Source organism: Paramisgurnus dabryanus, chromosome 5 (assembly GCF_030506205.2).
Source record: "Paramisgurnus dabryanus chromosome 5, PD_genome_1.1, whole genome shotgun sequence".
Lineage (NCBI taxonomy): Eukaryota > Metazoa > Chordata > Actinopteri > Cypriniformes > Cobitidae > Paramisgurnus > Paramisgurnus dabryanus.
Window position 1 is genome coordinate 10,257,001 of NC_133341.1, and position 13,553 is coordinate 10,270,553.

Consider the following 13,553-nt stretch of genomic DNA (forward strand, 5'->3'; position numbering starts at 1 on the left):
CAGTCTGTTGGCTACACAACTCGGAGGCAAATTGTAGGCACTATCACCAGGAGCAAAGGTATAGGGATGACAGATAAAGCCTAAAATGCATTCTGTGTTTTCCGAAGCAAATAAACGCTTTTGTTTTAACTTAATAAATTTGGCTTCTATACATTAAGCTCACCACATAATAAGGTGGTCACCTCATATTTAGTGGGAGCACTGGCTACAAGCTGGGAATTGAAGGCTTTGATAAAAATTACTTTGGTAAGTAATTTTCATTGTGGTGGTTGTTATTTTTATTTTGACTATTTCTGTATATTTATGATCTGTCTATTTTTGCCTTTAACAAACCCAATCACTTGTTTCTAGTGGCCTGCAAGACATTACCAGAGCTAGCCGGTGTGGTCGCAGCACAGAGTGACCAGAGGAGGAAGAGGGTAAAATAGATTAGAATTAGTTTTTGTTTTATTTATTTCTGTTGCATTAGTATAAACTGTAATGGTGTACATGTTTCTTGTTGTGTTTTCAGCTCTTGGAGTCAAACCCAGTGTACTGACTATGGACAAAGTGGGTTTCTAAAGGGATGATGTCAGATGTAGAAGACAATGCTATTGATGGAGTGTCGGGTGGATTGTGAGACCTTCATCGTTTTGCAGGCAGGCGCTCAGTCATCTGTGTGCTAAGCTGCAGGTGTGACTGTGTGTGTTCGAACTATGCAGCGTTGCAACACAGTCTGCAATCTGAATTACTGTCTAACAGAACGCCACTGCTTACCTAAGACCCCGAGGGAGCAAAATAAACACATTTAATGCCAAATGTGTTCCCAAGAACATAATCTCTGGCTATTTTTAACTTCTTGTGTGTTTATTTTTCCTATGCTTTATTAATAAAACATCCCAAATGTAATGGTTTGACTGCAAACTTATAGAAACTTTACTGTTTTCATTGCTCACCAGTGCCAAATGTACATGTTATCTATATTTTATGGTATTTAGGGTCTGTCACATACATCATAGCTTACATTATAAAACATTAAGATTTTTTTCTTTTGTATGATTTATATGATACTGTTTTTCAGGGCTGGGGGGGCATTTTCGCATTAATTATCACGGACATATTACCTGCGAGATGTATGCGATATGGCCCAGCTTGTCAGGGAACTACGGCTCTGTGCAGTTAATGCCGCTCCATCTCAAAGTACCTGATGGCGATTTAATACTAATCAAGAAACCGGCATTACTGACGAGATGCGCGATTTATCGTGCAGCCCTAATTGAAACATCCATCATTTTAGTGTAGGAATTATTAGTCGAGAAATGGCTGCCCACCCATAAATTCTGACTGCCCCCCCAGTCCAGCAAGCCTAGTACCGGGCCTGCTGTCTTTAAAGGTAACTTGCTAAATGTCTTTTAAAAAGTATATACATGTGTTTAAATAGACATTTAGTCAGGCTAACTTTAGTTTATACTCAGGGCTCTCAGGTTTTACCAAAAGTTTGGAGTGAGATTACATCTGTCATGGGAGGGGGTATTTGCAACAGCGACCCCTTGGCCCCACCTAATTCTCAATTTTTTTGCTAACAGTTTAATTTTACCTAATGTTTTGTAAATAAACATTTGATACGACGCCTGTTAATGCATTGCTAAAACTGCATTTAACTACATTACATTGCCGTTCCTAGATTTTAAAAAGCCTATTATATGCCCTGATAATGGAGCGTGCCGCAAGTGACATGCAAATAGCCAATAACAAGTGTTGCTGTGGGGTTCGGTTTCGCCATTGCCATGTAACAGGAAAAAAACACAAAAACGTGTAAAAATGAATGCTGTGGCCGAGGAGATTGTCAATAATAAAAGGAAATGTTAGCTCGCCCGTGTGGCAGTACTTTGTATTTGTTTTTTTGCATCTGACCAACATCGGAACAATGTTTTGTGTACGCTGTGCATACTTATGGGCCTTCTTTTCCGTGTCCGCGGACCGCGCACATGCGTCAGAAACAGCTTTCAAAGTTTACTTACTGCGGCTAAGTGCAGATTGTAGTGTTCGACACATAAGCAATACAAATCAGGGCTCAACGCAAATATTTTTTTATCAGGCCATGGTTCAGGTTTTCACTTGCCCTGCCAAAATTTTCACTGGCTCCACATATAAATAATAATTCAAAAGTCAAATATTGTTACATACATATATACAACAGACATGTTCCAATGAAAAAAAGGCTCCCAACTTTTCTGCTCTACCTGTAAACTGATAGCAAATTGTGCAAAATATTGCATTGTTTCTTTCGTTGTGTTTTACCCAAGTAATGTCTGCTTCCAAGATGTTAAATAATATACATTAATGAAAATATATTTTAGTTACTGAGGGTGAAGCACTGGCCCGATCGTGCAAGTGACAATACTTTTTACTGGCCCGAAGTCTCCCACGCTTGCCCCGGGCCACCGGGCAGTCCTTTATGTTGAGCCCTGATAATTATTTTTTAGTACTTAAGATAATCTTAAAAACACAGGTGTCCTAATCAGTGTTATTTTGAGATGTCATAAATATAAACTGAAATGCATATAAAGGAACACGCCCCTATTTTGGCATTTAAGCTTATTCACTTTATCCCATTAGCACAAAGACTGGAAGTAAATGGCTCCAGCTAGCATACTGCTCCCAGTAAGTGACAAAATAACGCAAACATTTTCCTATAAATATGTTGTGATTTGTATAGTCACAGCGTGTACAAATAAAAAGGTCATATGACACACAGCCATCTTTTAACCATATACGTACTGGGAACTATATTCTCAGAAGACGAAGCACTGCTCGGCGGAGTGATTGGCACAACTCTGACCGGGGTGCTGCAAGCAATGACTCCGCCCACACGGTTCTGGTAGCTGTGTTGAAAAAGTTGATAAAGTCAACATAAATAACTTTCTCTGTCTGTGTTGCCTCACTGCTGATTCTTGCCGTACTTTCGTTGCCAAGATGCGGGCGCATACGTTGCCACGTCATCATTGTGTACAAACAGTAAAATCAACCAGGATTATAATCCAAAAAGAATTCAACTCACAGGAGAAAACTTTACTTAATAAAAGACAAAAATATTACAGTTAAAAACAAATAAAGGGCAAGAGATGAAAATGCTTTTATAAAAGTTAAGAAATCTGAAATCTAATCTGGTAATTGAGTGAAAAGAGTTGACGCAAGGCTCTGGTGCTGCTAGTCAAATGAAAAAGGGGCTGTTCTGTTTCTGCCTATTTTCATTGGCTGATGATAGCAGGGCGTTAACTATTTGCTGCCCGTGCTAGGCATTGAGGTCGGGGATTTGGGGGACGTCGCGTGTTGAATTCACCCTATGACCTGTCAGTTAGACGATGAATCATGATTCTCCAGTATGTTAGACCGGCGGTGTCACTTATTCGGAACAGGGGTGTAAATGCCGCCGTTTCAAGATTATATCATGCGGATAAAGTGGCAGCGCTCGGCTCGCAGCCGGACGTTCACTCTCCGGTTTATCAGGTAGGCCGTGAATAAAGCCTTGAGCTGAAGTTCATACAGTAAACCCTGTAGTGAGGTGAAGTTGTATGTGCAGTTGTGCACCACTACCTTGTCGTGCTTACTATGCATGTTTTTGAGAGGCATGGAGATATAATCGCAGCTCCAATATAACAGATTGAATCAGATATCTATTTATTGAATAAGCTAATGTTTTGTATCTCTAGACTGTGAGTTAACCGATAATTTAGCGGTCGGTCACAAGCATGTATTACTTTTTATTCATAAACTGCATTAAATATATATGTGCTGTGCTGACCAAACGTATACTGTACTACTTTTAAATTGTAGGAGAACTACGAGCGAATGCAAGCTCTGGTGAAGGAACTGAAGGACAGAGCAGAGAAGATCAAACTTGGTAAGCAAGTTGTCAAGTTTAAGGTCACTTCATCTCCCAGAAATGTTTCTCATGATCTTTAAACGCTTGAATGTTTGAAATTATTTTTGTAGACAGAAATATTATTGTGTTAAATATAAACAAAATGTTGCATTAAAAAATAAAACAAAATTTATTACTTAAGCCGAATAACTAGATCTCTTACAGTAGGCTACTCTTTGGAAAAATAACAAGGTGAGAGCTGCTAATGTGTAAACATAGTTTTGAATTATTTTGGATTTTGTTTAGGCACAACAACATAATTCCTATTTTGTATTTACATGGTCAAATGTGGAAACTTCTAAACAGTAGTGTACTTGACAAAATCTATTAATAAAGCTTTTATTTACTGAAAGTGTGGGCAGATTTTTATCTTACACTAATCTTTACACAACATTGCCACTCTTAAAGGTGGTGGAGAAAAAGCAAGAAACCTGCATACATCCAGAGGAAAGCTCCTGCCTCGAGAACGCATTGACAGACTACTGGATCCTGGGTAATAGGCTAAATTTGAGAAGAAAAAAAAACATTTCAAATATTTTGAAATTTTAGACCTGGTTCACATTTAACATGTTTTTGTTTCTGAATGCAGATCTCCTTTTCTTGAGTTCTCCCAGTTTGCCGGTTATCAGTTGTATGGTAAGGAGGAGGTCCCTGCCGGAGGCATCATCACTGGAATTGGTAGAGTCTCAGGGTGAGCATACAGTCTCTTACTTTTCTCATGACACAATTTTTTGCAGTGGTAATACTGTGAAAACGTTGATGGTTTAGTAAAGCTCTTTTGTATGACTTTACAGAGTGGAATGTATTATAGTTGCAAATGATGCTACTGTAAAAGGTGGTACCTATTATCCAATTACTGTAAAGAAGCACCTACGTGCCCAAGAGATCGCACAGCAAAACCATCTGCCATGCATATACCTTGGTGAGTTCGTAATAATCGAAATAGCATAAAATTGTGTTTTTCGCGCTAGATATGTCAAATATGACACAAAACTCTTGTATTCCTGTAGTGGATTCTGGAGGCGCCAATTTACCCAGACAGGCAGATGTGTTTCCAGACAGAGATCACTTTGGGCGGATCTTCTTCAACCAGGCCCGTCTTTCCTCAGAGGAAATTTCACAGGTCTTTATGCAATAAAAGTAACCTGTACAATTTACAGAAATGACCATTTTAACCATACTTTCCAGTGGCTTTTTTGTTTGGTAACTGACATGATATGGTCCATTACATTCTTTGTTATATGTCAAAGAGAGTACATATACAAGTATAGATCAGTTTGTCGTCTTGTATTTCAGATCGCTGTTGTAATGGGCTCCTGTACAGCAGGTGGCGCCTATGTTCCTGCGATGGCTGATGAAAGCATCATAGTACGCAAACAAGGGACCATTTTTCTTGGTGGACCACCACTGGTATGTATAAATATCTGAATGACATTAGCTGGTACCTAATATGTTTGTTTTCTTGAGCAGTCCTGCCTTTGTTTGTAAGGTTAATCTCCAAATCCTATATTTATATAATAGGTGAAAGCTGCTACTGGTGAGGAGGTGTCTGCTGAAGACCTAGGGGGTGCAGATCTTCATTGCAGGTTAGAGAAACTAACCAAAAACTAACAAACCATCGTCACCATAAGTATTTTATTTTTTTAATGTCATTATTCGTCACTTCTCAGACAATCAGGGGTAACCGATCATTATGCCTTGGATGACAACCATGCCCTTCACCTTGCACGGAAAGTAATTAGAAGTCTGAATTACAAGAAAAAACTTGATGTGAGGAAACAACTGCTTTCTTTCTCTCCAAACATTTAGTCTAATTTTTACAAGTTTGTGAGAATAACATAATATCTTGTTTTAATTTTGCTATCTGCTTATAAGGTGACTGTAGAACCTCCAGAAGCACCTCTGTTTCCTGCTGATGAGCTGTATGGTATTGTGGGGGAAAACCTTAAACGCAACTTTGACGTTCGAGAGGTATTGATTCAATTTTAGTCACTAGAATTTCAACATCATTAACGTGCTGTTTTAAAAAGACAGACCAACCTTGAAGGACATATGTGACACTGGACCACAAACTATAAGTAATCCTGGGGAACCTTGAAGACAAACGCACACACACGCTGTAGATTGTCATGTGAAACAAAAAGACACCCAATCAGAAAGCAAGCTGATGAAAGACGAAACCATAACAATCGCAGTCATGGTAAAGCAGGCACAGTCCAAAGTGAGATGTACATCAAAGATGTAAAAAGCAGTCCACAGTATTAATCACATTTCGTGTTTGTTTACTGTAAAGTCACGTTTGACCACGAGAGACATCGCAAGATTTCCTGTGTTCTACATCTAGACTCGTGTTGTTTGTGACCACACAGTGGCAATTCGCACACTATAGAAACAAAACTTGTAAATCATAGAGTTTTTATCATGTTTGTGGGCTCTCACATTTTAAAAATCTGATAAGATTAAAAAAAATCTTTTTGGTGTGGCCCTAGCTTAAGAACTTTAAACTTTAAATGCCTTTTTCTCAATATTAGATTTTTTGCATTCTTACGATGCAGATTTTCAAACCGTTTTAAATCGGACAAATATTGTACTATCTGAACAAACCATACTTCAATGTAAAGCTTAATTATTTATATGTTTAAATCTCAATTAAAAAATGTACCCTTACGACTGGTTTTGTGGTCCAGGGTGACATATTTCTAATTCTGAAGAAACCTGTTCATTTTTTCCAGGTTATTGCACGTATTGTTGATGGCAGTAAATTCGATGAATTCAAGGCTTTCTATGGAGACACACTTGTCACAGGTACATTTTTATATATATTTTAAATGAATTTCTGTTTAATCTTAATCTTCAGACTTATTTTTCTGTTTTGTACATTTGTTTTCTAGGTTTTGCCCGGATATTTGGCTACCCCGTTGGAATTATTGGCAATAATGGTGTTTTGTTCTCAGAATCTGCAAAGAAGGTAAGGATTAGGGGTGGGCGATAAACCGGTAGAAATTTGTTAAGCGGTAGAGATTTCGGACTATCGTCTCTATCGAGGTTCCGCACCTACTTTACATTGCTGTGCGCGTGGTCATGAAAACGTAACGTTTTTACACGTATTTAACCATCGCAGTTTTAAAATAAGTGATTTTTTAAGCCATTGAAATGCAAACAACAAATCTATATGCGCACGCTGTTTCTGTGTCACCCGCTGCTCATTAAGCTCGTGAGCATTTTTATTGGCCTTAAATACATATATGTGTCAAAATTCCCATCTTTGCAAGTATCCTCATAAACACGACCATCTAGGTCAGGGGTTCTCAAAGTTTACATTCAAAGGTCCAAATCTGAATTCCAATAATTTTCATAGGTCCGGAAAAACTTTATGTAAATCATTTGTTTATATAACAAATCAAAACAAATACTTTGGGGAAAAACATAAGTGTATTTTGCATTTAAAGTAAAAAATTTTTTTAATAAACACAAGAAATATGCCAAAAGTAACCAGGTGCAAAATACAGAGCAACCTAATTAGAGAAATGGCATAGTTTGTTCTCCATCATATCCATAAAACATGGCAAAAAAAGTGTGGTTGGTAGGCAGAGACACTGACCAAAATTAGGGGTGCACCTATAAATTGGCTGATGATTCTTGCTATGCTTCTCAATGAATAACGGTGAAATGCCGCTACATCCAAAAGCCAGGGAGCGCTCTCGGGCAGAAACTTAATATGCGAAGAACCAGCGAAGAACCAGACACACGGAGCTCCAGGAAATGCCTTAAGGATATATTTATATTGCTGTTCTTCAAACCTTTTCAGGTATTTTCATGATAATAAAGAATATGTATAAGATTATGTTTGACGAGTGTTGCTTTTTTAAATGCATGTTTTAAACGACTCAAACCAACAGTGATTGGTAAGGACTGATCAAAAGCCGTAGTACATGAAATAGCTGTGCATAATATCTGGGTGTGATGGCTACAGCGTCACACAGGACATTTTTAAATAACTCGTTTTATTTTCGGACCAGGAATACTCTTAAATCTAAAAAGAAAAAAAAACTAAACGAATGGTTTACAAGTTTAATATGCATTTGTAAAAAAGCAAATGCACACATTTAATCAATCACATAGAAATTAATGCACTTGTAATATGAAGTGGACGCGGTCCGGATCCAGTTGCCGTCGGGTCCGGATCCGGACCGGAGTCCGGACTTTGAGAACCCCTGATCTAGGTCTTCAGAGAAAGTAAACACCTGAAAGAGAACACGCATGGGATACAGTATATTGGGTCCGGACTTTGGTCTTAAAGGGGAAGTTACCTTATTTTGCCCTTGTCTGTCACTAATGTTTTTGTGAAAATCTCTCACTGCTCTTGACTAAATCACTTTTCTACCTTTAAAGGTGGAATACGTCAAATTTGCCACTAGATAGCGCCAAAACAATAATTATAACAAATGACGTAGATTTTGTTTTACAGGGAACTCATTTCATTGAGCTTTGCTGTCAGAGAAACATTCCACTCCTTTTTCTTCAAAACATTACAGGTCAGTATACATACTTGTGTTTAGACAAATTCCATGTGATCAGGTTTATCACGAAAGCATATCATTTCTGCTTGCTGAAATAGCCACTGTATTCAATGCATAATGTACTCTGTCCCCCTCTTATAATCAGGTTTCATGGTTGGCAGGGAGTATGAGGCTGGAGGTATTGCTAAAGATGGAGCCAAAATGGTGACTGCAGTGGCCTGTGCCAATGTGCCTAAGATTACTGTTATCATTGGAGGATCGTATGGTGCGGGGAACTATGGCATGTGTGGCAGAGCTTATAGGTAGGTTTTATTGATGGTGTAGGAAATTTAAGACCTGGTGGACTTAAGACCTGGTGTGTCCACATATGTGGACATCACATTTTTTGTTGTTTGCACCATAATACTTAATTCTGTGTAACTAGAACCTTTTGTACACAAACATGGACAATTACACTGCTTCATGTTCAAAGAACAATATTGGGTTATTATATTTATTGGTTCTTCCTAACACCAAATAGCTGGATGAAATCTAAAATTCAAGCCAAACCAAAGCTCGGGTCTTATGAGGTTAAAGATGCAAGACAAAGCCATTCAGACAGTTTAAGAATACAGTTTAACTACACTTATTACACGGCTCTCTGGAATGCTTGATTCTGATTGGTCAGTTGAGACATTTGCAGGTTCGTTCTTTTCAAATAATAACCGCTCCAAAATAATAACGCATAGCCGGACTACTTGCACGAGTAAAATCGCTCCGCGCCAATAAAGATCAATAAAGATTACTGTCTGTTTGGCGCCATCTTGTGACAAACACTCGACAACCACGACAAGACACAGACAGCTTACTGAGACTGAACTTGACAAAATAGCGCATGACAGCTACGAAGCCAACACACAAAAAATACAGAATGGGCATTAAAACTTCTCAAAGACTGGTTAAAGAGAAAAAAATGGAGACAGACAAGTATGAAGCAGAGGATCTTAATAAGGTATTACAATCATTTTATGCATCTGTGCAAAGCTTCGCGGAAGGATAAAAATGTTAATTTAAAACAAATATGCCAATAAAATGTTTCAAATTCATATTCATGTCCAGTTTTTTTTCTTATGTGGCAAGTAGCCGTGTAATAAGCGGGATAATGTAGAGGCAGCCGGTAGTTATTGGGAAATAAGCCCCTTCAGTGTGATACAAGACCCTCCGCTTCGCGTCGGGTCCTGATCACACTGTCGGGGCTTATTTCCCAATAACTACCGGCTGCCTCTACATTATCCCTTACATAGTAAGCTACCTTATTTACTAAGGTGACCTTATGTGTGTTTTGCAGCCCCAGGTTCCTGTACATGTGGCCTAACTCACGGATCTCTGTGATGGGAGGAGAGCAGGCAGCAACTGTGCTTGCCACCATAACTAAGGATCAAAAAGCAAGGGAAGGGAAGGAGGTAGGAAATGGAAAATAAAAAGTTAGATTAGTTGTTGTTTTTCAAAATGTTCACAAACGTTTTTAAGAAATACTTTTTAATAAATGTATTTTTTATTTTTATTTTAGTTTACTGCAGAGCAGGAAACCGCAATGAAGGAGCCAATTATCAAACGCTTTGAGGAGGAGGGAAATCCATATTATTCCAGTGCCAGGTAACTATTAGCATATGTGCATGTTTAAATTGTTTTTTTTTTTTTAATGATAAAATACATGTACGTTTCTCCTGCCTTAATTTAATCTGATAGAAGTATTACGTACAATATAAATTTCCTTCCTGTTCCCTTTGATATGTCTACCTGCCCCTCTTATTGTATTTCTTTGATCTACCTAGATTATGGGACGATGGGATCATTGACCCTGCCGACACTCGACTTGTCCTGGGCATGAGTCTGAGTGCTGCTCTGAACGCCCCCACACAGAAAACCCGTTTTGGTGTCTTCAGAATGTAAATCTGATTTTGTAAACGATAAATGTGTAGAATTCCTTTTTGCCTTGTGGGCAGTACATACTAACTTTATAGACTTGTTCTGTGTTTTTATGTGTGACATTAGAATAAAAGTTGTAAAATAAACAGTCATATCGTTGTCTAATATGCTGTACTGTTTTCTGGTTTGTTCGTATCCCTGATTCCCTGACGTTAAGGATAGTAAATCATCACAAAGTATTGGATGCTATATGTATGGAAAAATTGACGACGGGCTGTTGAATTATTGGAAAATAATGCACACCCAAGGTGGTAATGTGCATTGTTTTCAAATAATTCAAATGACTTGAGTCAATTATTCCTTTAATACCACGGTTACCACAAGCATTGCTCTGGTGCCTATTTTAAGACATTTGACAGGTCAAGTGTGCAGTTTACAGAACAATAATCAACACTCATGGAACATGTCTCAACCAATCAGAATAAAGTTTTCAACAGGCATGTGTTATAATAGAACATAAATGTGTATGTATATAAACATACATGCATTTTTTTAAGAGCTACTCTAATTTATATGTTGTGTTATGGTCAACAGTTAGTAATTAATTTCCTCAGGTACTGAAATCTGGTTTATGTAGTGCAGAGCTGGTAAACTGTTCTTTTTTTTGAATGAATGCACACTATGGGGGGGGGGGGTTCCTGGACAGTGATTAAAGGGATAGTTCACTTAAAAATGAAAATTCTGTCATCATTTACTCATCCTTATGTTGTTCTAAACCTGTATAAATTTCTTTTTTCTGATGAACACAAAAGAAGATATTTTGAGAAATGATGCTAAACACACAGCAGTAAGTGACCATTTACTTCCATAGTAGGAAAAAAATATTTTGGAAGTATTGTGATAAATGACTAAGAAAATATTTTGATAAATGATGGTACGCACACAGTTGACGGTACCGTTTACATTCCATCATATTTTTTTATTCCTACTATGGAAGTCTATGGTCACTTAATGCTGTGTGTTTACCATCATTTCTCAAAATATCTTCTTGTGTGTTTATCAGAAAAAAAAACATTCATACAGGTTTAGAACAACATGATGATAAGTAAATGATGACAGAATTTTCATTTTAAAGTGAACTATCCCTTTAACCTAGACTAAAATAAAATTAAGAGCTGTCCAAACTGAAAACAACTTGCACTGACATATCTTAAAATACATCAGTGCCCTTTGTTTTGCCTCAAAGTGCACAAAAGTAATGATTTTTAAAAGGCATGTTTGTTAAAACTAGTTATATTTTCTAATTAAACTAAGGCCTGGTTTAAAATAATCCCTGTACGGAAACCACCCCTAAAAGATAAGGTTTTTCATTATCTTTTTAAATACATACTTAGATTTATTGAATGAATAAGTTTTCCGCTGATTTATGTTTGTTAAGATAGGACAACATTAGGCTGAAATACAACTATTTGGAAAATCTGGAATCTGAGGGTGTAAAAGAAATAAATATTGAGAAAATCGCTTTTAAAGTTGTCCAAATGAAGTCATTCGCAAATGCATCCACTCACAAAATGTAAGTTTTTTTTATACTAACAGTAGGAAATTTACTTAATATCTTCATGAAACATGATCTTTACTTAATATCCTAATGATTTTTGGGATAAAAGAAAAATTTATCATTTTGACCCACACAAAATTAATGTATTTTTGGCTTTTGCTACAAATATACCCATGCTATGTAAAGACTGGTTTTGTGGTCCAGGTAACATTTGTGAGCTTGTCTGTGTAATCCAGGCTAAAGTCTCAATCTTATTGAGATTAGGGACATCAAAGTTATTAGTAATATCATCAATGATATTAGTCATTGATTTCAGTTTAGTTTCAGTTTTGACGTGACCAAACTGAGTCAATATTAAGGATATCAATGTTATATTTTCACAGAATCTTCTTTACATTTTGTAGGACAACTTTAGGTAGAAAACAGAAAATCACAACAAAAAAAAAACGTTTAGACAACATGTTAGACTTTTGGGGAAAAAAGGAAAATGCCTGGGTTGTCACTCAGTTTTAACAAAATTAATAACATTATCCATAAACTACTGTACAAATGTCTAGACTGTGTATTGCGGCAATGGTAGATAAAAGCTGGACTGAACTGAATATAGACCCCACAAGCATAACTTGCACTTATTTACAAAAGCAAAAGAGGTGAAACAAGCTTTATTGGTTTAGAAAAATATACAAATATAAACTTTGATAAATAACAATGAGTAATTCAGCTGTTGAGACATTTCCATAAGTAAATACAGGTGATTATATAAAACACCACAGAAGGTGGTCTCATGATTGTACACTTACTTTGTGTACAGAGACAAAATGATCATATCCAGACAATATGAGAAACCGCAGATGTGTTGCATTTGGTACATTTACCTGTAGGGAAGAAAATTATTTTTTGAGACTTTGGTTTTAAGTGTTTTCTAAACATATTAAAAACTCTGAACAATAACTTACAGAAATATCATTAGTCTGTAGGCTGCTCTCTGTGTGTTCAAATTCTGAAACACAGAATATAGATATTTAATCGGACTCCAAAGAAAAATAATGAATATTTTACACATATGGTTTTAGGCCTACCTGTTTCTGCAATTGTTTCGAAGTTATCAGCATCCTCTGATGTTCCCTTTTCTACTCGTAACCTTTTAACTGAAACCCAAATATAAAAGTGCATTACCATAAAATGAAGAGACAAAGCTCTTTTGCATTATGATGTCAGCCTTTACTTACTGTTGTAACTGTAAATTGAAATAGTGAATATCTTCATGTTGTCTGGAAAGCGTATGATAAACTCTTGGGGAAACAATCCGGTTGAAATCCAGAATGTCTCCGTTTTTCTATAAAAATAATAAAATAATACATCAATGACGGCCACATAGCTTAACATCACTTCCCCAACTAAGTTTTGACATCATTAGCTAAAATTAGCTCTCTGGCATCAAATCGACAACATACAGACCCGTCAATTATATTCTGTGGCGGATAATTCTCATCACTCGATGTAGCCAAGACAACCTGAGCACCATATGAACTTAAAGCGGCATCCAGCATTGTGAATATTGATATTTTTCCTGTATATTCTAGCGGACGCGAGTTTCTTAGGCGATCTGAGTTGCTAAGCAACACGCACGTCCGATACGTCGCAGGATTTGAGCGTCATCAGC

The 13,553-nt window shown here is 37.0% G+C and overlaps 2 protein-coding genes and 1 long non-coding RNA gene across 3 annotated transcripts in view; 2 read left to right on the top strand and 1 right to left on the bottom strand.

Annotated features, from left to right (window-relative positions):
- Positions 1-1,778, top strand: part of LOC135748697 (uncharacterized) — a 2,129-nt gene extending 351 nt beyond the window's left edge. Inside the window, exons 2-4 of the long non-coding RNA XR_010532170.2 lie at positions 1-58; positions 352-419; positions 512-1,778. The exon at positions 1-58 is cut by the window's left edge and continues 33 nt beyond it. This is a non-coding gene — a long non-coding RNA (uncharacterized lncRNA). The remainder of the gene's footprint in view (positions 59-351; positions 420-511) is intronic.
- A 1,477-nt stretch (positions 1,779-3,255) lies between these two features.
- Positions 3,256-10,497, top strand: mccc2 (methylcrotonyl-CoA carboxylase subunit 2). The gene is made up of 17 exons (XM_065266918.2): positions 3,256-3,489; positions 3,817-3,883; positions 4,313-4,397; positions 4,494-4,595; positions 4,699-4,826; positions 4,915-5,027; positions 5,201-5,314; positions 5,426-5,490; positions 5,575-5,674; positions 5,780-5,875; positions 6,637-6,709; positions 6,796-6,872; positions 8,373-8,439; positions 8,570-8,726; positions 9,752-9,866; positions 9,974-10,059; positions 10,239-10,497. Exons 1-17 carry the CDS (start codon positions 3,352-3,354, stop codon positions 10,354-10,356), a joined length of 1,701 nt encoding a protein of 566 aa, XP_065122990.2. The 5' UTR covers positions 3,256-3,351; the 3' UTR covers positions 10,357-10,497.
- Positions 10,498-12,402: 1,905 nt separating this feature from the next.
- On the bottom strand, positions 12,403-13,551 carry hspb11 (heat shock protein, alpha-crystallin-related, b11). The gene is made up of 5 exons (XM_065266977.2): positions 13,349-13,551; positions 13,120-13,226; positions 12,970-13,038; positions 12,847-12,890; positions 12,403-12,765 (listed from the first exon to the last, which is right to left on the bottom strand). Exons 1-5 carry the CDS (start codon positions 13,438-13,440, stop codon positions 12,673-12,675), a joined length of 405 nt encoding a protein of 134 aa, XP_065123049.2. The 5' UTR covers positions 13,441-13,551; the 3' UTR covers positions 12,403-12,672.
- Between the last annotated feature and the right edge of the window lie 2 nt (positions 13,552-13,553).

What these genes read in the sequence shown, in the direction of transcription:
- mccc2 (XM_065266918.2), top strand. Translation starts at nt 3,352, where the DNA reads ATGATTCTCCAGTATGTTAGACCGGCGGTGTCACTTATTCGGAACAGG. An exon ending in TTCACTCTCCGGTTTATCAG is followed by an intron (nt 3,490 to 3,816) that starts GTAGGCCGTGAA and finishes TTTAAATTGTAG; the next exon opens with GAGAACTACGAGCGAATGCA. An exon ending in AGCAGAGAAGATCAAACTTG is followed by an intron (nt 3,884 to 4,312) that starts GTAAGCAAGTTG and finishes CCACTCTTAAAG; the next exon opens with GTGGTGGAGAAAAAGCAAGA.
- hspb11 (XM_065266977.2), bottom strand. Translation starts at nt 13,440, where the DNA reads ATGCTGGATGCCGCTTTAAGTTCATATGGTGCTCAGGTTGTCTTGGCT. An exon ending in CCACAGAATATAATTGACGG is followed by an intron (nt 13,227 to 13,348) that starts GTCTGTATGTTG and finishes TTATTTTTATAG; the next exon opens with AAAAACGGAGACATTCTGGA. An exon ending in TACAGACTAATGATATTTCT is followed by an intron (nt 12,766 to 12,846) that starts GTAAGTTATTGT and finishes TCTTCCCTACAG; the next exon opens with GTAAATGTACCAAATGCAAC.